The sequence below is a fragment of the Hyperolius riggenbachi genome, chromosome 1, assembly GCF_040937935.1.
Source record: "Hyperolius riggenbachi isolate aHypRig1 chromosome 1, aHypRig1.pri, whole genome shotgun sequence".
NCBI lineage: Eukaryota > Metazoa > Chordata > Amphibia > Anura > Hyperoliidae > Hyperolius > Hyperolius riggenbachi.
In genome coordinates, this window is record NC_090646.1 from 317,455,827 (window position 1) to 317,480,534 (window position 24,708).

The window sequence follows — 24,708 nt, forward strand, 5'->3', positions numbered from 1 at the left end:
TGGGCGTGGCCGAGGGGTCTCCTCCGCTTCTTAAGCCTTCTGGAGGCACTTGCAACCTGTCTGCTGTTGCGAATGAATGCTTCGTGTTAGCACTCAGACCTTAGATAGATCCAGTGTGCTTTGATCCGGGAGGAAACCGGGGATTTCACACAAGACTAGGATTTATTATTACTATTGTTGTTATATTGCTTGATAACCTGTGTATGACTCTGGCTCTCTTCTGACTTCGCTTTCGCTTATCGATTCTGTACTTTAGCCCATCTGATTCTGTTGCTGACTCTGCCTGAATATCTCTATCCTCTTGCCTGCCGATTTTGTACTGTATCTGCCCGCCTGTTGCTAATCCGATCTGTCTGACCTCTCCACTCACCAGTGAGCCCTTGTCACTGGTGAGGTTCATTACTGATAGTACCCACCAGCTTCTCTGGTGAGGTTTTACCAAACTGATCAGTATTACTGTTGCACCAAGCACTATACACTATTGCTATTACCTTGTTAGCTATACTTGCATTATTGGTGATTCTGCAGATCACCACATAATCAGGTATAGTGTCTGAATTATTGGTGATACTGCAGATCACACAATAACCAGACTCCTGTTTTGCTACACCAATCGTTACAGAACAGCAGACCAAAAATGTCTATGGAGACACTGTGCACTCAGGTCAAACTGTTGACCACGGCCGTTAACGATCTTACCAATACGGTCAACACACAACGGACACAAATTAACCTATTGTCTGAGGTAGTGACCCGACTTTTCAGGGCACCGGTCTGATTTCCGGAACGTTAAGCATCGTTGCCTATCATATTTTGAGTTACGCCCATTATCTTCGGGTTCTGAGAGTCAGCGGGTTACTTTTATAAAAACTTTATTATCTGGTGATTCGCAGACTTGGGCTTACAGTCTTCCCACTGGTCATGAGGCATTAGCATCCGTTCAAGAATTTTTTAAAGCTATGGCAATTATATATGATGATCCCGATTTAGCTATGACTTCAGAGAGGAAGCTCAAAACTCTCCGACAAGGGCATAACACTGTTGAAACATACGCTGCTGAATTTAGAAGGTGGGCGGTGTCAGCCAGATGGGGGCAGTATGCTTTGTTAGACTGTTTTTTTATCGGGATTATCTGATGCTGTTGCTGATCTGATGTTAAGCCACCCGGAACCTAAGACAGTGGATGAGGCGATCTCTTTAGCTGTCAAAATTGATCGTCGAGTTTGTTATCAAAGGCAGACTCAAGGTAGAGCGCCAGGAAGACTTTCTCCTATCCCCTTCTCTGCTCCTGCCCCTTCTTCTTCTCCTCAGGATGAACCGATGCAAATCGGACAATCCAAGCTCTCTGAGGTTGAGAAAAACAGGAGACGTACTGAGAGACTCTGCCTGTACTGTGCAGCGAAGGGTCATGTGGTACAAACTTGTCCCAGGAAGGTGGAAAACTCTATTGCCTAGGTGTAGCTGGAGGTACTACCCTAGGCGATTCTGTATTACCTCTAAAGAATAGTCGCTTACTTCTCCCGTGTTCTATCACCTGGGAAGATCAAGTCCGGTCTACCCAGGCCTTTATAGACTCGGGTTCTGCAGAAATTTTATTGATTATGATTTTGCTGTTAAGTTTTTGGTTTTCCTCTCCTTTCCTTGGGACGTCAGATTGTTACTGCAGTGGATGATTCACCACTGCAGGGCAAAGAACCTCTTTCTCACACTCCTGTATTATTGTGTCAGTTAGGGGCTTTGCATAAAGAACAGATACACTTCTTTGTACTTAAGATGGCTACCTCCACGGTGATCCTTGGTATGCCGTGGCTTCAAAAACAATCCCCTCAGATCGACTGGAGTTCCAGGCAATTGTTGAGCTGGTCCTCCTTTTGCCATCATCATTGTATGGAGAAAGTCACAGTATGTGCTACCAAGGTTCAAGTGGAGGGGTTGCCTATTCAGTATTCTGACTTTGCTGATGTTCTCTGTCCCAAGGCGGCAGACAAACTTCCTCCTCATCGAAGTTTTGACTGCCCCATTGAGCTGAGATCAGGTTGTATGCCCCCTAGAGGCCATTTATATAACCTTTCTGGGCCTGAGAAACTTGCCATGCAGGAGTACATTAAAGAAAACTTGGCCAAAGGTTTCATCCATCCACCTAGGTCCCCGGCCGGGGCAGGTTTCTTTTTTGTACAGAAAAAGGACGGTGGCCTTCGGCCATGTATCGATTACAGAGAGTTGAGCAAAATTACTGTGAAAAATCGTTATCCTCTCCCTCTGATTGATGACTTGTTCTCTCAGATTACTGATGCGGGTGTCTTCACTAAACTCGATCTCAGATTCGCACAAGAGAGGGTGACGAGTGGAAGACGGCGTTTAACCCACCCGATGGGCACTACGAGTACCTTGTGATGCCCTTCGGGTTGTGCAACGCACCCGCCGTCTTCCAGGAGTTGATTAATGAGGTCTTTAGAGAGGTTGTGTGGCGGTTCGTCCTTGTTTATTTAGATGACATACTAATTTTTTCATCTAATATTGCTGAACACAGGGAGCACGTGAAGTATATTTTAAGAAAACTAAGACAGAATTCCTTGTATGCTAAACTCGAGAAGTGACTTTTTGAAGTTTCTGAAGTTCCCTTCCTGGGGTACATAATCTCTACCGCAGGACTCTCTATGGACCCCAAGAAGGTCTCTGCTGTCCTGGAGTGGCCACAACCTTTGGGGTTGAAGGCACTCCAGCGATTCCTTGGCTTTGCCAACTATTACAGAAAGTTTATCAAAGGATTTTCTTCTGTGGTCTTACCTCTCACTGAGCTTACCAAAATGGGGGCAGATACCTACAATTGGTCAGCAGAAGCACAGTCTGCATTCTCATCACTTAAAAAATTGTTCTGCTCCGCCCCCATTTTGAGACATGTGGACATTACTCTCCCTTTCATTGTTGAGGTGGATGCTTCAGAGATCGGGGTTGGGGCTGTATTGTCTCAGCACTCCGGTCTGCAGGGCAGGTTGCACCCATGTGCTTTTTTCTCTAGGAAGTTTTTCCCCCGCCGAGAGAAATTATAATATTGGGAATCGAGAACTGTTGGCCATCAAACTTGCGTTTGAGGAATGGCGACATTGGCTCGAGGGGGCTGAGCATACTATACAGTTTATACCGATCACAAGAACTTAGAGTATATTGAAGGGGCCAAACGTCTCAGTCCCAGACAAGCCCGTTGGTCCCTGTTTTTCACGAGATTCAGATTCATTATTACCTACAAACCTGGTAGTAAGAACGTCAAGGCAGATGCATTATCCAGATGTTTTGAGCCCGAGACAATTCAGCCCCCGGCCCCTGAAGGCATCCTTCCTGAGAAAGTGATTCTTGCTGCTACTGAGACTTGGGAGGATTGGGCTTCTACTCTGAATCCTTATCAGCAGGAGGTTCCTGAAGGGAAACCGGATGGGGTTCTCTTTGTACCACTACAGTTTCGATTAAAAATTATTCATGTCTTCCATTCTCATAAGAACGCAGGGCATCCAGGAGTTGCCAGAACGCAGGAGCTGCTGGACAGATGTGTTTGGTGGCCATCCATTGTGTCTGATTGTAAGGAGTTTGTCGGAGATTGTTCTGTGTGTGCCAGGAGTAAGCCGTCCAGGCGTGCCCCTGTAGGTACTCTACAGTCACTACTAGTACCTGAACAATCATGGACCCATCTGTCCATGGACTTTGTGTGTGAGCTGCCCAGATCTGAGGGGAAAACAGTCATTTGGGTGGTAGTCGATAGGTTCAGTAAGATGGCCCATTTTATTCCTCTGGACGAACTTCCCTCTGCTCAAGAACTGGCAGAACTCTTCATTCACTACATTTTCCGGTTGCATGGTATCCCGTAGAATGTGGTATCAGATAGTTCGTCTCCAAGTTTTGGAGGGCTTTCTCTCATTATCTAGGTGTGAACCTATCATTTTCCTCCGGCTACCAGCCACAGACTAATGGGCAAACTGAAAGGGTTAACCAGTCCCTTGAGCAGTTCCTAAGGTGCTATGTGGCAGATGCCCAGTTGGATTGGGTAAAATTTTTGCCATTCGCAGAGTTTGCACATAATAACTTAAAGAGTACCTCTTCAGGTTTCTCCCCGTTCCAGGTAGTAACGGGGAGATCACCCAAATTCTCTCCACTGCCAGTAGTGTCGTCTCCTTTCCCTGCCATGGAAGAGTGGCAGGGGGCTTTTAAGGAGATTTGGAGTATGGTCAAAAGAAACCTAGGAAAGGCCTTTCAGACCCAGAAAAAACAGGCAGATAAGAGACGGTCTGTGGAATGGGAATTTGCACCAGGTGACATGGTATGGGTTTCTACCCGGCATTTGGCTTTAAAGCAGCCCTCTGCGAAATTGGTTCCCAAATTTATAGGTCCATACCCTGTGTCCAAAAAGATTAATATTGTCACATATGTCATTTCTCTACCTTCCAGTATGAGAGGTGTTAAGTCATTCCATGTGTCTCTATTGAAACCTGCTGTGCATGTGGATTCCTCTCCCCCCCCCCCTCCTGTGGTGATTGATGGAGAACCTGAGTTTGAGAGAGCAAATGTTGGACTCTCGGTGGGTGTGGAACTCCATACAGTACCTTTTTCACAGGAAGGGGTATGGGCCTGAGGAGAGATCTTGGGTACCGGGGCATCGCATGCATGCGGAGGAACTTAAGGGAAAGTTTCATGAAATACATCCTGAGAAACCAGGTAGACCGTGTCCGGAGTCCACGCTTCAAGGGGGGGGGGGGGGGGGGTACTGTAACATTCTCTGGAGATGCAGCTGCGGGCAGTCAGGATACCCCCGCAGCTGCTTCAGTTTCTCTGTCGGGTGTTTCTCCCGTCCCTCCAGCGTCTAGCATGCCGAGGAGGGGATTGCCAGTGGCTCATAGGGTGGCTTTGTCACGCACGCGCGCACAGACAGGACCTTTATGCGGGGAGGAGGCGCGTCAGCTGACCTGCCGGTCGGCTGACGTCAGAGGAGACTCTCTGCATTTCCGATTGGCTGATGGGTATGGGCGTGGCCGAGGGGTCTCCTCTGCTTCTTAAGCCTTCTGGAGTCACTTGCAACCTGTCTGCTGTTGCGAATGCTTCGTGTTAGCACTCAGACCTTAGATAGATCCGGGGTGCTTTGATCCGGGAGGAAACCGGGGATTTCACACAAGACTAGGATTTATTATTACTATTGTTGTTTTATTGCTTGATAACCTGTGTATGACTCTGGCTCTCTTCTGACTTCACTTTCGCTTATCGGTTCTGTACTTTAGCCCATCTGATTCTGTTGCTGACTCTGCCTGAATATCTCTATCCTCTTGCCTGCCGATTTTGTACTGCATCTGCCCACCTGTTGCCAATCCGATCTGTCTGACCTCACCAGTGAGCCCTTGTCACTGGTGAGATTCATTACTGATAGTACCCGCCAGCTCCTCTCGTGAGGTTTTACCAAACTGATCAGTATTACTGTTGCACCAAGCACTATACACCTTTGCTTAATTCACACTAAAACAGCTTCGCAGCTTCCCTTGGCAGCTTCGGCGGAACTAGTGGGGCAGCGTGGGTAGCGCTGTGCAGCCATTCCTGGTCCATTTTATTCTTATATTTGGTGAGTCTTTTGTCTGTTCTCTGCCTCTTCATCACACATTCGGGTACTTTTGGCATATGGTTTGCTGCTATCTTCCTCTATTTGATATTTACTCATTTTCAACTGTTTATTCACCTGCTGACTAAGGTTCTACCTTTTACATTTCTGACACTATTTACCCTATTGGTGTCCCCTTTGGGTTTTCTTTCTTTACTACAATACCTCTAGATGATTTATTTTTTGAAGTGTGTTATATATTCTGCACTGTAGATATTGTGGGAGATGTTTTCATGATATCCTTTTAGCACTGGGTGATAAGCACTGGCACTTTGTATTGAGCAGAGAACTTTTATAGGAATGTTTTGATATTTATATATTATATTTCTCCTGGGACATTATTTTGTGTAACAGATGTCTTTAGTGCTATACCAATCATATATATTTTTGGGACACTGTTCTAATTATTATCACAAAGATACCCAGGAGAACTATTTATCTGTTTCTGATATAATATACACCTGACTCTATTATGTACCTTTGTTATTCGGGGGCCTGTGTACCAGGTCTGGCTGCCTGTTTTTAATTGTTTTTATTTTCCTGAGCTGGTTTTGAATAAAGGTTTTTTCATTGATTCAGGTGTCTTGAGCCATACATAAGTCATCGCTTTAAGCTACCACTATTGTTATTATAGAACAGCGGGGGATTCTAGTTCTCTTTTCTATTAGACTATACACCTTTGCTATTACCTTGTTAGCTATACTTGCTTTATTGGTGATTCTGCAGATCACCACATAATCAGGTATAGTGTCTGAATTATTGGTGATACTGCAGATCACACAATAACCAGACTCCTGTTTTGCTACACCAATCGTTACAAAGAGCCATCAAACATACAGAAAATGCTGACAATATAGTAAGCAATCAGACAAACAGGTACATGTAAAATGCAAAGCGAATACTCAATATGGTAGAGGAGATAGCAATCAAACATAAAACATGAACATAGCAACAGGCCTATGACAATTGAACATATGTAGATAGGCCAAAGCCTCCTGGGAGACTTTATGGGGAGATCAGAGCAAACTCCTGGTGACCAGCATACAGAAGACGTGCCCTGAAGTATAGTTCAGCCTTGGCAAAGGGAGAACCAACTATCACACTACCGAATGGGAGGTACTGGTAATAAATAACAATTGCACAATGCCCAAACATGGCTAGACCATAAGTACCAGAAACTTGGTCAATAGTAGACCTATCCCATGTACACAACAATATGATCGCTGTAGTAATACATGGGAGGTTTCCTGTCTCAGGTAATGAGAGATGAAAGACTGTATATGGTCAGTATTGGTATGAACACTAAAGGGTGAGGGTCTTTGCTGATCCCCCCCACTGGTCAACTTGTATTCCCCGTGGGGTGTAGCTATCTCTGCCCCAGTGTCACCAATTGAGACCTACATCACAGTGCAATTTCCTCTAAAAAATTAATACCTATATAATGAGCACAATTGTGGCAGAAAAACACTGGGTGCAAGTTCCCCTAGTACTGGGGTGTGGTTTGCTCGCAGACAGGTCAATGTAGATCAGCCACACTAGTTGCAAAGGACCCCATAGGGGTCAAGGATATAGGTAATCCTCCTTCACAGAAGGTAACTGGGGTAACACATATAAGTGGGTGCATGAGTGTCAATATTTACAGTGCTCTCAACAATTGTTTCACCCTAATACAGGGCGTCGTCAGGAGAAAATAGTGCACAACATAAAAAACATAGTACAAAGGTATCCCCACACCAAGTGTCAAAGTTTCCCCCAGCAATAGCCCAAGTCAGAGCTTGACACTCATGCACCCACTTATATGTGTTACCCCAGTTACCTTCTGTGAAGGAGGATTACCTATATCCTTGACCCCTATGCTGTCCTTTGCAACTAGTGTGGCTGATCTACATTGACCTGTGTGCGAGCAAACCACACCCCAGTACTAGGGGAACTTGCACCCAGTGTTTTTCTGCCACAATTGTGCTCATTATATAGGTATTAATTTTTTAGAGGAAATTGCACTGTGATGTAGGTCTCAATTGGTGACACTGGGGCAGAGATAGCTACACCCCACGGGGAATACAAGTTGACCAGTGGGGGGGATCAGCAAAGACCCTCACCCTTTAGTGTTCATACCAATACTGACCATATACAGTCTTTCATCTCTCATTACCTGAGACAGGAAACCTCCCATGTATTACTACAGCGATCATATTGTTGTGTACATGGGATAGGTCTACTATTGACCAAGTTTCTGGTACTTATGGTCTAGCCATGTTTGGGCATTGTGCAAAGGAAGAACCAGAAGTAAAGCAGGGCTCCAGATCTATCTATGATTAACCCGTTGCCACTCTTGCGGTAATTTAGACATTGCAGTAGGGCTATGGGATGAGGATGTTTGAGGGCCAAAAGACCTTGATCCGTGTTAGTGATAACGAATTTGTGTCCTCCATGAGAGATCAACAGCTTGGTGGGAAACCCCCATCTGTAAGGGATTTGGTGGTGACGCAGGACTCTTGTAATAGGAGACAACTTGCTGTTTTGTAGTGTGACCTGTGAGAGGTCGAGTAAAGTTGCAGCTGATGGTAGGAAGAAGGCAGGTTCCCTTTGGATCTGATATACTGTAGGAAAGTAATGCTTCTTTTGTTTGAAAAAATATGAATCACGCTATGACATCTCTAGGGGTGGAGTTAGGGAGGGATTTAGCTTTCGGCAGTCTTTGGGCACGATCTAATGCCAGTTTTAGGTCATTCATGTCAGGAAAAGTAGCTTTCAAAAGAGATTTTATATAATCACACAGACCAGCAGATGGGATTGACTCATCGATGCCACAGAATTTAAGATTATTGCTGCGATTTCTATCCTCCGCATCAGTAATTTTCTCCTTCATCCATGAGATTTCTGTTGTATGTACATCCATGCAATCCACTACCTTGTTGTGCTCTTGCGTAAGAAGAGCTACCTGATCTTCAGTGTGATAAACTCTCTCTCCTAGTGAACTGATGGAGTTTTGGAGTAAAGTTGCTAAAGCATTTATTTCACTGGTAATAGAATGCTTAAAGGAAATCACTATGTTCTTAATAAAGTCCTGGGAGACTGATAGTGAGGAGGGGGGGAAACCCTCTATGGCTGGGAAGTGCTGCTCTGGTAATTCAGAAGTGTGTGCAGCGCTAGGGCTTACCTCAGCCTCAGTGTCCTCTCTTCCCTGTGTCCTCTGCCGCGATTTAGATGGGCTTCTGGAAGAAGGGGAGCTTGGAGAGGGAGAGGAGTCATCCGAGCCTTCTGTCATGCCTCCCGCAGTGAAAGCTGCGCCATTACCTCCTCCGGCTGTGAGGTGATTAGATGCCGGCGCTGTGTATAGATAGATAGATTTATTTTTATTTTTTTTGCATCAAAGTGAAAAAAACAAGTTTTATTTAAAAAAAAAAAATGTTGCATTGTTTTTATGTATTTTTTTTTTTTGTGACATGTGGGATTGAATATTTAACATAAGAACTAAGCCCTATCCGTCCTGAAAAAAAACATACCTAGATTGTCTATATCCGCCAAAGTACAGAAGAATTATATGCTGGCGAAGTGTAACACTCCCAAAGGTAAAAAAATGCTCAGGTACTGAGTTGCTTTCCCTGATGGTAGAGAAGTGGTTAAAGGTGTTCCAAATCAGCACAAGAAAACGCCTCAGTTTGTTTTGTAATAGCCTTATCTCCCATAAACAAGTCCAACCGGAAAGGGTTAAATTTCCAGGATATAAACCTGGGGGTTGTATACCCCAGTATATAATTAAACACAATGGCGAGTGGTCTGACACCAGGCATGGCACGATTGTAATATCAATAACTTGGGATTGTAGGTACCTGGAAAGAAATATATAAATTCTGGAGAACGTGTTGTTTGTACTGATACATATTCAATTCAAAACATTTTTTTAACAGGACCAAATACATTTAATGTTGTTAAAGCAAAACAGAGTAAGAATGGGTGGGAGTGATTGCCATATCATAGAAGTGGGTAGGACAGTATGGGAGTATACAGTAATATAGTATATAGTGGTGGGGAGGGTATAGAGGCAGTATAAGGGGTATGCCGTCCAATGGTTATCAATTTCTTCTAAGTTAGTGTCAGGCAGTGACATATTGGACAACTGCAGTCATGGCCGAAGTATTTCTCCTGGAAAAGTAATGCAGTAACATGTTTTGTTATGCACGTTTATTACCTTTGTGTATATTGGAACAAAATGAAAAATGGAGGAAAAAAAAGCAAATTGGACATAATGTCACGCAAAACTCAAAAAATGGCCTGGACAAAATTATTGGCACCCTTAACTTCATATTTGGTTGCACACCCTTCAGACATAGCTTGAGAAAGGAGCAGAGATCGCTCCGAAATGACACATTGCTGGTTTGCTGTATTAACCACTGCATTATTTTATTATTATAAAAGACGTGTTTGTTTTTGACCACATGAATTTAGTCTAGATGAGTTAATATCACAGTGCAAACATTTCACTTGGGATTTCTGTCTTGTCCTAGCAGCCATTCATGAAGTTTATGAAATTGTTACTGTGGAAGAAATATGTTCATATTTTTCTTTCTCAATATTCAGATTCTGCATTCAATGGACACTGTCTTTTGCAAAAAAACACCACTGCACGTAAGACAGAGGAAGAGGAACAGAATCTGACTGTCATCCAGAGCACTTATGAAAATGCAAAAAATCGGTCAGTATGCATATAATGTTTGACCATAGCAAAAATATAAATGTACTGACGCAACTGAACTGCAAAACTAAAAATACTAAGTTTGCAGCTAGTGTAGATGGACATATTGATCTCCTCACAGCCCTATGAATTCTTTGTCTTTTTTATTTTCTCTGCCCCATCAGTTCCATCTGCCCAACCTTTAAACAATATACCTGTTTTATATGAAAATGTACTGTCTTTTTTAAATAAAAACAAAAATAGAAAAATATGTATCCGGCAACACAAGTAAGTTCTTAAAGTAAACCTGTAAGGGAAAAAGTGCCCATGGGAGGTATTTACCTTGGGAGGTGGAAGCCTCTGGATCCTAAAGAGGCTTCCCCCCTCCTCCACAACAGAGGTGATCCAGCGCTGGGACTCACACAAAGATTTCTTAAGAAATAGAAATAGCCGAGCCCGATCGGGACCGCACTACTATTCAAGCACGAGCCATCTGTGCCTGCGCAGTAGAGCAGACCCTATTTTCACTGGAGCACGAGTGGAGAGCTGCTACTGCACCTGCGCCGGTAGACAGAAGTAAATATTGTTGTCGGCTTCTCCTCCAGGCTGTCACTGTCAGTGCTGGATCAGGCTGGTGAAGAGAGATGGGGAAGCCTCATTAGGATCCAGAGACTTCCCCCTCCCGAAGCAAGTACCCCCCAGGGTCACTTTTTTCCCTTACAGGTTTACTTTAAAACAATTTATTACAAATTATAATTAAATTTTGGGTCAACTGCTTTGTCCCCAAACTCCCCTATTTACAAAAGAGCAGGAGCAAAAAGGTTTTATTTATTTCTTTTGCACACCTAGAAATGATAATGTTGTACATGAGCTAAAACTATTTGACTGTGTATGTATATTAAAAACAAGGTATTAAAACAAAGCAATGTTTCCGCTCTTCACATATATTGGTCTTTTGGCTCGATCAATATATAATTTTCCATAAGGGCAGCTTAGCATATAAAGTACACCCTTAGTGCCTAATCTCGACACTTTGATCACCATTACTATTTTTAAAATTAAATTGCCTCCTAGGTGTATTTTGATAATGTTTACAAACATCGCATTTGCCACACTTGTAAAACCCTTATACCACCGGCGTAACAATATGGGATGCGACCCCTGCCCCCGTGGGGGGGCCCGCTCAGGGACTTTTAGGGGGCAGGAGGGGTCGCATCATAAGAGGAGAGTGTGGCCACAGATCGGTGGGGAGGGGGGACATTCACCCCCCTCCCTCACCTTGGGCTCTCCTCTCAGCACTCCCCTCCTGCAATCTTTAGTGACGGCGGGCAGCAGCGGCGCCAGGCAGGTCACATACCTCCTTCGCCCCGGAGGTCTCCCATCAGTAAGTGCTTCATGTCACTTTCTGTGTAAACAGGAAGTGACATGAAGCTCTTAGACATCTGAGACCTCCGGGGCGAAGGAGGTACCGGTATGTGACCTGCCTGCCGCCACCGCTGCTGCCTGCCTGCTGTCAGTAAAGATTGCAGGAGGGGAGCGCTGAGAGGAGAGGCCGAGGTGAGGGAGGGGGCGGGGGGTTGTCCCCCTCCCCACCGATCTGCGGCCACGCTCTCCTCTTAGGTTGCGACCCCTCCTGTCCCCCAAAAGTCCCTGAGCGGGCCCTAGGGAGGGGGGGGGGCCGGATTTGTTTTTGCAGGGGGGCCCGGGGATTTCTAGTTACGCCCCTGCCTTATACATTATCCAGGGTGGTTCTATCTCTAACTGGTCCATTCTGTTAGGAAAGTCAATAGTGATGGAAGAGTCCAGCGCTAAATAAAGCTAAAGATCCTTCATGCTCACAACTGAACAATAGTCACAATACCTGCTGCCATGATATCCATATGGTAAGTAATGTGAAAAGTTTACTCACGGCCAGCAGGAATACTCAGTGAGGAGCCTGGATGAGTCTGGATCAGCATGGAAAAGACCACGCGCGTGAGGAAAGTTCGCCGCCGCCTGTTAGTTCCAAACACGGCAACCGGATATGACGTCAGTTCCTCTGCGCTCCTATCTACGTTCCAAGGTCCGTCGGCTAGGGCTTCCTGGACGCAGGGGCGAGAGAATACAAAAACGAATAGAGCAGACTGTGCCCACAGTTGAAAGACTGCGTAATACACATGTACACTTACTGGAAAGCTTCTTGTTTAATAGCACATCAAGGTTAATACAATTCCCAATAATAATAATAATAATCAGCTGTTGTCTTCATCAGGGGATAATACATACAATGAAAATCTTTTCTTTTTATATACAAATAGCTCCTCCCATTCCTCTACTTTGTTAATCGCCGACAGTACGGAGGGAGGGAATGGACAAACCACTCTAATAGCACACAAATGCTATGTAAAATGAATACAAAATTATGTAAAATCAATACAGAATTATGCCCTCTCTTCCACTCTCCCCATCCTAACCTGTCCTAATCTTGCTGCAGCTCAGTATCACTAAACTCTCTCATCAGCCCTAGAGAAAGCTGCTCCGCCAATATTCCGCCGCAACCGACCCCCTAACCCCCAGCCCTGGCGCACTACCCATACTCGCAACCTCCAGAGGGAAATACGTGCCAATGAACGAAAATAGGGTAAACTCGACTAAACCAGGATTTCCTACAGTACAAGACTAACCTGCTGCAGTTCCACACTGCCCTTGCTCATGCGAAGCAGGAATACTTTACAAAGCTCATCGGAGCACAAGCTTCCAATTGCCCTGCGTATTTTTTGGCACCTTCAACTCCCTGCTTAAACCCCCCCACCTTCCCTTTCCTCCCTCTCTGCCACAGATTTAGCTATTTCACCAACAAAATACTCACCTCCCACCCGCTCACAACCAACTCCTCCTCCACCCTATCCTCCCCTCACCTCCTTCACTCCTAATACCATTGAGGAAGTCAACCACCTACTGCAGACTTCCCATACCACTACCTCCCCCCTTGACCCTATCCCTTCTGATCTACTTCAGCCTCACTTCACGGATTTGTCCCCAGTCCTCACTACCCTGTTAAACCTCTCCCTATCCACAGGCACCTTCCCCTCAGACTTCAAGCAGGCCACAGTACTGTCCCTGCTCAAGAACCTTAGCTAAAGCTGAAGATAAATACTCCATTCTCCTCCTCCTTGACCTTACAGCAGCTTTTGATACAGTAGATCATTCCCTACTCCTCCAGTCCCTCCAGTCCATGGGCATTCACGATCTCACCCTGACCTGGCTTTCATCCTACCTCTCCAACCGCTCCTTCACAACCTCCTTCAATGAGTCCTCGTCCACCCCCAACCACCTCTCAGTGGGAGTCTCCCAAAGCTCGGTCCTTGGCCTCCTACTGTCCTCCCTATACACATCCTCAATTGGCAAGGTTATCTCCTCCATGGGTTTTAACTATCATCTGTATGCAGATGACACCCAAATCTACCTCCACACCCCTGACATATCCACCACTACCATGGACAAGGTCTCCTCCTGCCTATCTGCCATTTCCTCCTGGATGTCTGCTAGGTTCCTGAAACTAAATCTAGACAAAACGGAATTGATCTGCCCTCCCTGGTCATCCCTGGACCTCCCAGATGTGCAGGTCACTGTTAACCACACTACCATTCACCCTACCTCTCAAGCCCGCTGTCTGGGTGTCACCCTGGACTCTGCACTCTCCTTCACTCCCCACATCCAAAACCTCACAAAGTCCTGCAACTTCCACCTTCGTAACATCTGTAAGATTCACCCTTTCCTGACTTCTGCCACTACCAAACTCCTCATCCATGCCCTCATAATTTCCCGCCTCGACTACTGCAATGCCCTTCTGTCTGGTCTCCCTATGACCCGAATAGACCCACTGCAGTCCATCATGAATGCGGCAGCCAGAATTATCCACTCCTCCCATTGCTCCACCAGGGCGGCTCCCCTCCGTGAATCCCTCCACTGGCTTCCTATCCAGTCCAGAATCAGATTCAAGATATTGTCTGACCTACAAATCCGTCCACAAAACCTGTCCAACCTACATTTCTGATCTTACTCAGAGATGCACACCAAGCCACTCACTCCACTCCTCCAATGAACTTTGCCTGACTGTCCCCCCATCACCCAGTCCCATGCACGCCTCCAGGACTTCTCAAGAGCCGCTCCAACACTATGGAACTCCCTACCTCCACCCATTAGGGCAGCCCCCTCCTTCAACACTTTCAAGAAGGCCCTCAAAACTCACCTTTTCAATCTGGCCTACCACCCCTCACAATTGCTCTAAACCCACAGCTGAACTCTGGTCCCCTACCTCTTGTATCCCTACCTCTCCCTCTACATTATAAGCCTTTGGGCAGGGTCCTCCTCTTTTTGTGTCCTACCTGATCATGCACCTCTATTACTGTAAACCCATGCTATGCATTTGAGTGAACCTAACTTGCCTAATCTCCATGCTTCCATCCAAAGACTGACTAAGCATTACCTTGTACTCATACTGTGCTGCGTGATCTGGTTTTCTTGTATTCCTGTATTGTCATTTTGCTGTTTGTCACCCCTAAATATTGTCTGTAACCTAAATTAATGTCCAGCGCTGCGTAATATGTTGGCGCTTTATAAATACAATAAATAATAATAATAATATAGTAAATTAGACCTTTACATACAGTTATCTGAACCAATACCACAATTCACAGAATATTAAGAACAAGGGGGCAAGTTACATCATTAATTTTCTAAAACAAGCCTCATTCATCAATAATAAAACAGTTCAGGTCAATATGTGCATTTAACCCATATGGTTTCAAAGTATTCAGCTAGTATATCCAACGGGTCCCCAATTGCGAGAGGGGCTTAATAGTGCTGGCCACTCTCCATTGTGGTTTGACCCGATCAATGGCAAAACACCTAATTCCATCTAGCGACCCACCATGCACAGATGAAAAGTGTTCTGGAACGCTATGAGATTTGTTCTCAGGATGCAAAATGTATATATGTTCGGAAAATCTCTTTTTGGCTGTCCTGCCCATGCGGCCCACATATTGTAGGCCACGCGGCCAGACAAGCACATAGACAACTCCCAATGTGCCACATGCCACATTGACCAATCTCAAGTGACTTCCCATTCACATGGGACACAAAATTAGTAACACTAGTACCACCATATTGACATATTTTACAGAACTTCATTTGTTTGCACGGATAAAAAACCTTTGAAAAAGGGGAACATTAATGGTCTATTCATTCGCACACAATTAGTAATTAACTTATTGCTCATATTGGGGGGCCTCCTATAGATAATACGAGGTATTAGGAAGCTGTGGACCAATAACCGGATCTTTACGCAAGATGCCCCAATTCTTAGCAATAATATGTTTCACTGTATGGTGATTCCTTGAGAAAGTGGTAATAAATTAGAGATCACATTTTTCTTCATATTGATTTTGTATCTTAACCTTCTTTATCAGCCTAGCAACCCTCCCCTCTTCAAAAACCTTCTGTCTCTCCCTAAAAATAGCATCTTTATCGTACCCCTTCTCTATAAAATAATCTTGTAGAATTGCAGATTGCTCCCAGTAATCACAGTCAAATTTACAATTTCTTCTTACTCTGCAGAACTGTCCTCTAGGGACATTCTGTAGCCATCGACGATAATGACAACTTTGTTTTCTAATGTAAGCATTACAGTCAGTGGTCTTGAAATAATAACACCTAGTACACAGCTGAACACTAGAGATGGCTCGAACCTCCGATTTTAGGTTCGTGTTCGCGCGAACCATGCGAACCGCAATAGACTTCAATGGGCAGGCGAACTTTCAAAACTACAAACACTAATTTGGGCCACAAAAGTGATGGAAACGATGTTTCAAGGGGTCTAACACCTGGAGGGGGGCATGGCGGAGTGGGATATACGCCAAAAGTCCCGGGGAAAAATACGGATTTGACGCACAGCAGGGTTTTAAGGGCAGAAATCACATTGCATTGCTAAATTGGAGGCATAAAGTGCTTTAAAACATCTTGCGTGTGTATACAACAATCAGGTAGTGTAATTAGTGTACTGCTTCACACTGACGGACCAAACTCACTGTGTAACGCACCGCAAACAGCTGTTTGTGTAGTGATGGCCGTGCTGGACTGGTGCGCACCATGGCGAGAGTGCAGGCAATCGCGGTTTTCAAGCCCGTATGGTCAGGCTGAGGTAGCTCAATGACAGAACAACAGTGACTGAGTGTCCAGCTGATCAAATTTGGTCTGTCCACAATGAAGCAACGACCTTATTATCTTGAGTCAGGTGTGCCCCCAACACACTCATATAGCCGGTCATTGCTTCATTGTGATACGCAAGCACCTTCACCGCGGCAAGGTAATGATCACGAAGGGGAATTGACACGTACATGCCTTTTGCTTTGTTGTCGCAGTGCAGCCAGAAAAATTAGGCAGGCATGTACATGCACCAGAAAAATTATTATAGCGGCCGCTGCTAGCGGCCTTAAAAATTCAGGAATCCACCTGAAGTCCTGGACCCTGTTGGTGGTGGCGGAGAAGGCACTCAAGTGGCCTGCAGGCAGAGATGCTGTGTGTGGGGCCTGACTTAGTCTTCGGGCAGGCCTGATTGTGCTTTTCAGGCCTGGCATCTGTGGTCAGATGGACCCTTGACCCAACACTGTGTGCCAGAGATGACACCACTTGCCTTTCAGCATCACGGTACAGTTTAGGTATCGCCTTAGTCAACTACGTCCTGACAATATTTGGGGTTGATGGCACGTGCCTTCTTCTGAACACTGTACTTTGGTCAAGGGCCGCACAAAATCATGACAGCACGACCTCGAACAGACCAGACGGGTGGCCTGCCTCTGACTCTGCCTCTGCCTGTTGTTTTGTCCATATTGGGGGATGAAGTAAAAGATATGCACTGACTTGACTAATACAATGTGCAGTCACACAGATGCAGTGAAAGGTATACACTGACTGCTGGTATAATACAATGTGCAGTCACACATGTGTAGTGAAAGGTATGCAGTGACTGCTGGTAGAACAATGTGCAGTCACACAGGTGCAGTAAAAGGTATGCAGTGACTGCTGGTAGAACAATATGCAGTCACACTGGTGCAGTGAAAGGTATGCAGTAACTGCTGGTAGAACAATGTGCAGTCACACAGGTGCAGTGAAAGTTATGCAGTGACTGCTGGTAGAATAATGTGCAGTCACACACGTGCAGTGAAAGGTATGCAGTGACTGCTGGTAGAACAATGTGCAGTCACACAGGTGCAGTGAAAATGGATGCACTAACTGCTGGTATATAAAACAGCGTGTGGTCACACAGATGCAGTTAAAAGTATGCACTGACTGCTGGTAGAACAATGTGCAGTCACACAGGTGCAGTGAAAATGGGTGCACTAACTGCTGGTATATAAAACAGCGTGCGGTCACACAGATGCAGTGAAAGGTATGCAGTGACTGCTATATAAAACAGCGTGCAGTCACACAGGTGCAGTGAAAAGGTATGCACGGACTGGTATATAAAACAGCGTGCTGTCACACAGATGTAGTGAAAGGTATGCAGTGACTGGAATTATAATACAATGTGCAGCAGTCACACTAGGCATGGAATGTGCTGGGCTGGCACAGTATAGCAATTAGCACGGGCCAGCTGCGACAGACAGGGCTGTATATGTAGTGTCAGTGGGCCACACACAAAAAAAAATCACGAGAACATTAGCTCTCAAAAGAGCTATTTTGGGGTGCTTTTCATCAACAAATATCAGCAAGAGGCAAGCTAACAGACCTCCTAACTATCGTTCGTTTTCCCTATCCCTCCAATGTCTCTCCCTTTTCTCACTAATACAGCAACACACAGTGAGAAAATGGCAGGCGCTGCTGCCTTATATAAGGAAGGGGGGCTCCAGGAGGGAGTGCAGCCTGACTGGCTGCCATGTGTCTGCTGACTGATGTAGAGGGTCACAGTTTAGCCCAATGATGTAGTATAGGGATCGCTATGCTGCGTTCTTGGTTATAGAAGCAATTTTCAAACCAAAAATAATGCCTTCTAGTTGAAAAAAACTAAAAGTTTTCGAAAAAAATTCCAACTGTTGTTCCAAACATTCTTTAGTATCTTTCAAAGCTTGAATAATAATATCAGCCATCTAAAGTATCTTTCAGATAGGATGGGGTGGCAGTGACTAGTGGTTGGAGGAAATGATCAAGGTACTCTCCCACCCGGTAGGTAACAGAATGAATACCTAATACTATGGGCTTACGGGGTGGGGCCTCCTGATCTTTATGTACCATAAATCACTAGCTTCCTTGGGTAACAGATGTTCAGATAATCATGTTCTTTCTGGTTTATTGCTAGTAGAACTGAGAAAAGAACACAAGGAAACCGGGAGCCCAATCTGGTGTAGTATCGTCTGGGGTTGTGGAATAAGATAAAACAGTATAGTAGTATACTCACAAGTGTGGGTTGCCACCAGATGCAACCACTCTTGAGGGCATGTAGAGAAGTACCATCTCTACTCAGCCTTTCAGATGTAAGAAGTGAGTGATAGGTCACTGCTCCAAAAGTTTATTGTGTGATACTGACCCTTACTAGTGCAGGGTATAAGAGATAAGCGTGCTCGGAGGCACCCAAATTAAAAAGAACGAATTCTGTCTATATATAAAAAAAAGTTAAGACCACTCACAAAGAGTATCTAAATAAAAAGGTTTAGAACAGATTTCTATTTTATAGCATCAGCACTGTGACAACGCGTTTCTCGGCAACCACCGCTTTTTCAGGTCAAGGAAGTGCCTTAAAAATACAAATAACAAGTAGCTCTCAGGCCGATCGCGCTGCTGGTCGGGTCCCAATCTGGCGTGTTGGGTCGAGTAACGCGGGGGATTGTGTGGTATAGATGGGGCTTTAAAAGTTTTCCCTCTGTGATTCAGGTTGTATAGAATTGTATTGCTTATTGGATTGTATCCATATATCTCTGATCGCATCTATCATTTATAATCTTATTATGTTTGGGTCTGAGAGCTACTTGTTATTTGTATTTTTAAGGCACTTACTTGACCTGAAGAAGCGGCGGTTGCCGAGAAACGTGTTGTCACAGTGCTTATGCTTTAAAATAAAAATCTGTTCTAAAACTTTTTATTTAGATACTCCTTGTAAGTGAGTGGTCACGCCTTTATATATATATATATATATATATATATATATATATATATATATATATATATATATATATATATATATATATATAGACAGAATTCGTTTTTTTTATTTTGGGTGCCTCCGAGCACTACCTTATCTTTCTGGTTTAAAAACCCTTGAACAAGACCATCTTTAAGATTGCCCTCCAGTTCCTCTTTATATACAGAAGTAGGGTCACCTTTTAACTTCCTGTGTGTAGCTGCATCGCTGAGCTGTGACAAAATTTCATTAATATACAATTGTTTATCCCAGACTGTAATACCACCCTCCTTATCTGCAGCTTTCACTACCCAAGTGTCTTTCTTACCCATTTCATCCAGCAATCTATGATCTGCCCTAGTAAAGTTAGACCAGGTATAGCAATTGGTTTTAACCTCAATATTATCCAGTTCTTCACTTACTATTTTCTTAAACATAGCAACATACTTTTTATCCATCATTTGGGGATTATAAAGAAAGTGTTTTTTTAGGGTAGTATGTTGGTACACAGAACAAAACGGAGCTAAACCCTACAAAAAACTTTTTTTTTATATTAATTTTCCTAATGTACTTGTTCAAATCTATGTAGGTTTGAAATTTATCAATAGTCGTGTCAGGGATGAACTTAAGGCCTTTGTCTAATATATTTTTTTTCTTTTTCCGTTAGACTAACAGAGCCTTTTTCAAACATACCATCATGTTTTCCCTTTATTTCTTCAGTCTTTTTTGGACTGGAGTGTCGTTTTCTTCCTCCTCGTGGTCTCCATAACTTTTTTTTTTTGGGGGGGGGAGGGGGTGTCCAGGGGATGATTAGGTGTTTCCAATGTGAATGATTGTATGTGGGATTCCTGAAAAGTAGTGTGTGGTTCTAGAGCAGTGTTTCCCAACCAGTGTGCCGCGGCATGTTGCCCAGTGTGCCGTACAGGTCTGGCCTCTCGCCAGACCTGTACCTACTTTAGGGTGCAGGAGGGGGGAAGTAGCGCTAGAAGGAGGGGCAGTGGAGGCAGCGGTGGGGAGGGGGGAAATATTCCCCCCCCCCTCACCTGGGACCCCTCCTTCTGCCTCTCTCCCCCTCCGTTTAGCGGTGGCAAGTGCGGCTCGGCGGCGGGGAGGCATACGGAGAATTACTCACCACTTCCGCGTTCCAAGCGCCGGCAACGTCAAGTCGTCACACATCTCCGCCTTCAATGCCGCCCACTGTTCTTCCTGATTAGCGGAAGCACAGTGGGCGGTATTGAAGGCGGAGATGTGTGACGACATGACGTTGCCGGCGCTTGGAACGCAGAAGTGGTGAGTAATTCTCTGTATGCCTCCCCGCCGCCGAGCCGCACTTGCCACCGCTAAACGGAGGGGGAGAGAGGCAGAAGGAGGGGTCCCAGGTGAGGGAGGGGGGGGGGGATATTTCCCCCCTCCCCACCGCTGCCTCCACTGCCCCTCCTTCTAGCGCTGCTTCCCCCCCCTCCTGGGCATCTATACTGGGGGGAACTGTACTAGCTATACTGGGGGCAACTAAACTAGCTATACTGGGGGCAACGAAACTAGCTATACTGGGGGCAACTAAACTACCTACACTGGGGGCAACTAAACTAGCTATACTGGGGGCAACTATACTAGCTATACTGGGCACTATACTGGGGCACTACCTACCTATACTGGGCACTATGCTAGCTATACTGGGCACTATACTAGCTATCTGGGTACTATACTAGCTATACTGGGCACTTTACTGGCTATACTGGGGCACTACCTATCCATACTGGGACTATACTAGCTATACTGGGGCACTATACTAGCTATACTGGGGCACTATACTGGGGTAACTATACTAACCATACTGGGGCAACTAAACTCCCTATACTGGGGCAACTATGCTAGCTATGCAGCCGCCCCCCCCCCCCCCCCCCCCATAGCCACCGCCGTTCCCCGGAGAAAAATATGGTCAGAAAGTGTTCCCCGGCCCGGAAAAGGTTGGGAACCACTGTTCTAGAGGATCAAATCTGTTATATAATGGCACTGGTGAGTAATAAATGGGTCTGGGTTTGTATGGCCTATGATAAGGCACTTGAGGTTTAGAATAAAGTTTATAATATGGTTGACAGGGTGGATTTCTAGGAACAGGATGTTTGGGGTACGTTTATTATCACTAGGTGGATCTTTAGGTTTAGGGGGTTGGGTGTCTTTGGTCTCTAACAATATGTATAAATGGCAGATTTACAATCTATTTTATCCCGCGCAAATTTTTTTTTTTTTTTTCTTTAATCGATTTTTCCCCAGCAAGAATAACACCCTGATAAATCTTAGAGTATTTAGAATATTCATCAAGTACTTTAAAGGGGATTATCTGTTCCTTAACTACTTAAAGACCGCCTCACGCCAATGGGCGTGATTGCGGCAGCAGCCCCAGGACCGCCTAACGCCAATTGGCGTCAAGTCCTGGGGCTGCAGTTTCACAGGGAACGGGCGCACGCATGCGCAATCATTCCCTGCCCATTCATGGAGCTGAGCTCTGTGATTAGCCTGCTAGCCGCCGATTGCGGCTAGCAGGCTGCTTGTAAACAAAAGGAGAAAGAAATCCCCTTTGTTTACATGTGTACAGCACTGCGGTCCGCGGCAGCGCTGTACGAGATCGGCGATCCCCGACCTCTGGCCAGGGATCGCCGTCCTCTCATAGGCTGATGCCTTTAAGAGGCGGAACAGGACGGATCGCCGTCCTGTTCCAATTCCAGTGCATGGAGGGGAGGAGGGAAGGGGAGGGAGAGGGAGCCTCATAGAGGCTAAAAAAAAACAAAAAGAAAAAACTGCTGCAGCGATCTGACCCCTCCGGCGGCATGTCCCCTTAGGGACAAAAAAAAAGGAGGTGAGTCCGATTGCTGGGCTCCTTTGCTGGGCTGTGTGGGAGGCTGAAAAGCCTGCACAGCCCAGTGCTGCAAAACACAGCCTGGTCTTTAGGAAGGGGTAACACTGTGGGCGTCAAGTGGTTCATTAAATCAATTTCATGACTGACCGCTTTAAGTTTAGCTGTCTTTCTTGTAATAATAATTTCATTAGCTTTTATAGAGCAGTCCTCAAGGAACTGCAACGACTCCATGTCCTCCCCCTTTTTCCTGATGTCCTCACTGAGTTGGAGTTGCCACCTCAGGCCTGGGGGGGACCACACGGTCAGACTTATAGAGTTCCAAAGTACAGACCTCCCATTTTAACCACTAGCCGAGCGCGTCACGCTGATGGGCGTGGACGCGGCGGCAGCTCCAGGACCGCCTAATGCCGATTGGTGTAAGGTCCTGGGGCTGTGATTTCCAGGAGATCGCGCACGCTGATGCTCGTGCAACTCCACATGGCCGCTCGGAGACTGTTAGACGGCATAGTACAGCGCTGCGATCTACTAAGGCAGCGCTGTACTGGGGACAGCTGCGTGACACGGCTGTCCCCCTAGGACACAGGAGAGCGATCGGCTCTCATAGGCTGAAGCCTATGACAGCCGATCGCCGTCATTGGCTGGCTGGGGGGAGGGAGGGATTTGAGTTGCAAAAAATAAATACTAAGTTTTATTAAAAAATAAATAACATAAATATTTATAAAAAAAATAAACACTGGGGAGCGATAAGACCCCATCAACAGAAAGCTCTGTTGGTGGGGAGAAAAGGGAGAGGGATCACTTGTGTGCTGAGTTGTGCGGCCCTGCAGCTAGGCATTAAAGCTGCAGTGGCCCATTTAGCAAAAAATGGCCTGGTCTTTAAGGGGGGGTTTAACACTGCGGTCCTCAAGAGGTTAAATTATATTCTTTCATCAATTCTTTCTCTAAATTCTCAAAGGTGGTCTCAATATTATTATTAACTACAACATCAACATTAGAAGTACTATTGAAGTAAATTTTCTCACCACCACCCGGCCCTGAAGATCAGTTGCCCTCCTTCCTGCATTGGGAACTGGACCACAGGGATGGACACTTTTTGGACTGATTGTCCCAGCGGTGTTTTTTTTAATCTGCAGCCCTAAAAGGACTCTGCCTCTGTCTCTCTCCTCTTGCCTTGGTTCTTTCTCTTTGCTTCTCCAGTTTCTCTTTAGCTATCCTTTCTTTCTTTCTCTCTTTCTCTATCCATTCTTTTCCAGGACACACTGCGGGACATCTGGAACTGCTGCGAAGCTGAGCGAGCGCCGCCGGTAGTTGTGGCTGCTCCCCTCACATAGCACTCTAGACTTCCCCGTGCATCCTTCACTACAGTTATGTGCTGTATGTATATATAGGTATATGCTTACTTTGTACTACTGTACCTGATTGTATGTGTTGGATTGCATGCATGTGTTTGTACCATCTCCGACCCTGTATGAGCCAAAAATAATTCCGGGTACAACCCCCGTTGTACTTGGCAAAATAAATATGATTCTGAGAAGTACTATTGAAGCAAATTTTCTCGATTTAAATATTTTTTGGAGAGCTGGACAGCTGTGTACTTGGTGTTATTTCAAGACCATTGACTGTAATTCTTACATTAGAAAAGAATGTTAGAAAAGAAAGTTGTCATCATCGTCCATGGCTACAGACTGTCCCTAGAGGACAGTTCGGCAGAGTAAGAAGAAATTGTAAATTTGACTGTGATTACTGGGAGCAATCTGCAATTCTACAAGATCGTCTTATAGAGAAGGGGTACGATAAAGATGCTATTTTTAGGGAGAGACGGAAGGTTTTTGAAGAGGGGAGGGTTGCTAGGCTGATAAAGAAGGTTAAGATACAAAATCAATATGAGGAAAAATGTGATCTCCCATTTATTACCACTTGCTCAAGGAATCACCAAACAGTGAAACATATTATTGCTAAGAATTGGGGCATCTTGCGTAAAGATCCGGTTATTGGTCCACAGCTTCCTAATACCTCGTATTATCTATAGGAGGCCCCCCAATATGAGCAATAAGTTCATTACTAATTGTGTGCGAATGAACAGACCATTAACGTTCCCCTTTTTCAAAGGTTTTTATCCGTGCAAACAAATGAAGTTCTGTCAATATGGTGGTACTAGGGTCACTAATTTTAGTTTCAAACATTTTGATTGAAAAAAAAAATTCAAAACATACAGTCATGCTTTTAGGAAGACCCTTGGCAAAGTGATCATAATGTTAAGCGTAACTGACTGAAAAATAACAAAAACAATAAGTAACAATAGAGCACAGATCTTTAAAAGAAGAATTGGTCAGAATAATATAGGGATATAGCATAATTATCCGGAACAGGTAAAAATGGCGCACAGCGCC

The 24,708-nt window shown here is 45.1% G+C and overlaps 1 protein-coding gene across 1 annotated transcript in view; it reads left to right on the plus strand.

Annotated features, from left to right (window-relative positions):
• The window catches only part of LOC137514739 (hepatoma-derived growth factor-related protein 2-like), a 659,630-nt gene that overhangs the window by 526,320 nt on the left and 108,602 nt on the right, over positions 1-24,708 (plus strand). The window contains exon 12 of the mRNA XM_068234235.1: positions 10,214-10,328. Coding sequence (XP_068090336.1) covers positions 10,214-10,328 — 115 coding nt within the window. The remainder of the gene's footprint in view (positions 1-10,213; positions 10,329-24,708) is intronic.